Source organism: Propithecus coquereli, unplaced genomic scaffold (genome assembly GCF_000956105.1).
Source record: "Propithecus coquereli isolate 6110/MARCELLA unplaced genomic scaffold, Pcoq_1.0 Scaffold28, whole genome shotgun sequence".
Taxonomy (NCBI): Eukaryota; Metazoa; Chordata; class Mammalia; order Primates; family Indriidae; genus Propithecus; species Propithecus coquereli.
This window is the reverse complement of record NW_012148396.1, coordinates 1,467,054-1,468,539: the sequence shown is the minus strand read 5'-3', so window position 1 is coordinate 1,468,539 and position 1,486 is coordinate 1,467,054. Positions and strand designations below refer to the sequence as shown.

The 1,486-nt window shown below is 33.4% G+C and overlaps 1 protein-coding gene across 2 annotated transcripts in view; it reads right to left on the bottom strand.

Moving 5' to 3' along the window:
* Positions 1 to 1,486, bottom strand: part of EFR3A (EFR3 homolog A (S. cerevisiae)) — a 108,559-nt gene that overhangs the window by 49,614 nt on the left and 57,459 nt on the right. For both annotated transcript variants that reach the window (XM_012648154.1, XM_012648155.1), the window contains exon 8: positions 932 to 1,010. In XM_012648154.1, coding sequence (XP_012503608.1) covers positions 932 to 1,010 — 79 coding nt within the window. The remainder of the gene's footprint in view (positions 1 to 931; positions 1,011 to 1,486) is intronic.

Genomic DNA, 1,486 nt, shown 5'->3' with positions numbered 1-1,486 from the left:
ACGAGTTCTGTAATAAAATGATCAGAATTTGAAGCCTGACTTCACTTTCTGTGTGTCCTTGAGTGAGTTACCCGACTTCTCGAAAGGTCAGTTTTCTGACCTGGAAAATAGAGATTATACCAATATCCACTTCATAGGGTAACGAGGATTAAATGACATACAGCATTTAAGGTTTTTAGCACAGTCATGGGGCACAGCCAGCACTTGACAAATGGTAACTTCTATTTTAATATATAAAGCACTCAATGCATGCATTAAAATCTTCTTTACAGAGATGAAGAAACCAGAGCTCAGAGAGACAATAATTTTCCCAAGTTCATTCAATCAGTAAACAGCATATCCAGGATGCATAACCTGAGATGACCTATATTAAAATCTGTGCTACTTACAATTTTTATCTTCTCTAAAGTAATGATGACTTTTTAGGGCATTAAAAATGTAAATGGTATAAAAAAGACCTGATATCCCTGTTGAATTAGGACCTAACTGGGTCTATTCAGGTTGCAAGAGAAACCAAGGTGGTCCTCTGGAGTAGGTAATTGTTTTATCATAAGGTTCTATAAAGTCTGAAGGATTTGATGCCCAATAGCAAATATTCAAAAAACATTAGCTGTTATTATCAGCTACATGCCGCCAGAGTAAATGTGAATTCCAGTACCAGTTCATCGGTGAAATATAAATACATAACACGTGCATTAAATAAATGCGCAATAAAGAGAACCATCATAAAATTATTTAGTTCTTTTTATTAGCTATCTTTTCATCTTGGCAATAAGAAAATAAGTGGTAAATGAAAATAAATGAGACAAAAATAGCTAAACTAAGAACATGTTTTATATCCTACATTTTCTGTATCTGTTTGGTGATGTCCTTATCTATACAGAACAAAAATTACTTATATAAATATGATAAATAGTTAACAAAACCTTACCTGAATGGAATACATTATAATTTTAAAGCAGTGAACTGCAAATTCATTAGGATCCCACAGTTTGTGATGATCTAAATGCCTGCAAACAATTAAAAATTACTTTAAGAATTCACTATTTTTATTACACTTTATTCCTCCAGAACACTCAACAATGGTAAAAGTTTAACAGAATATTATCAAAAAGAAAATCAAGGTTTTAATTTCTAGAAATATGATACATATTTTCCCCAATTGCCAAACCCTGTCGTATGACAACAATACATTATTAGACCACAGTCATCTCCTGGTATATTTGGGGGACTGGTTCCAGGAAGCCCTAGCCCCCCCTGCCCAACCCCCAAGTATACCAAAATTTGTACGTACTTAAGTCCTCTAATCAGTGAAGAGTCTAAGAAGTTAGCATACTAACTTCTGAGAACCGATTACTCATCAAATGTTTCCAAAGAAGGAGTGTTTCATATTGAGGGCTCACAGAGGCACAAGAAAGAAAAAACAGAGCCACAAACTCAATTGGCTGAGATGTTCAAAAATTAAAAAAAATAATAATAAATTTTT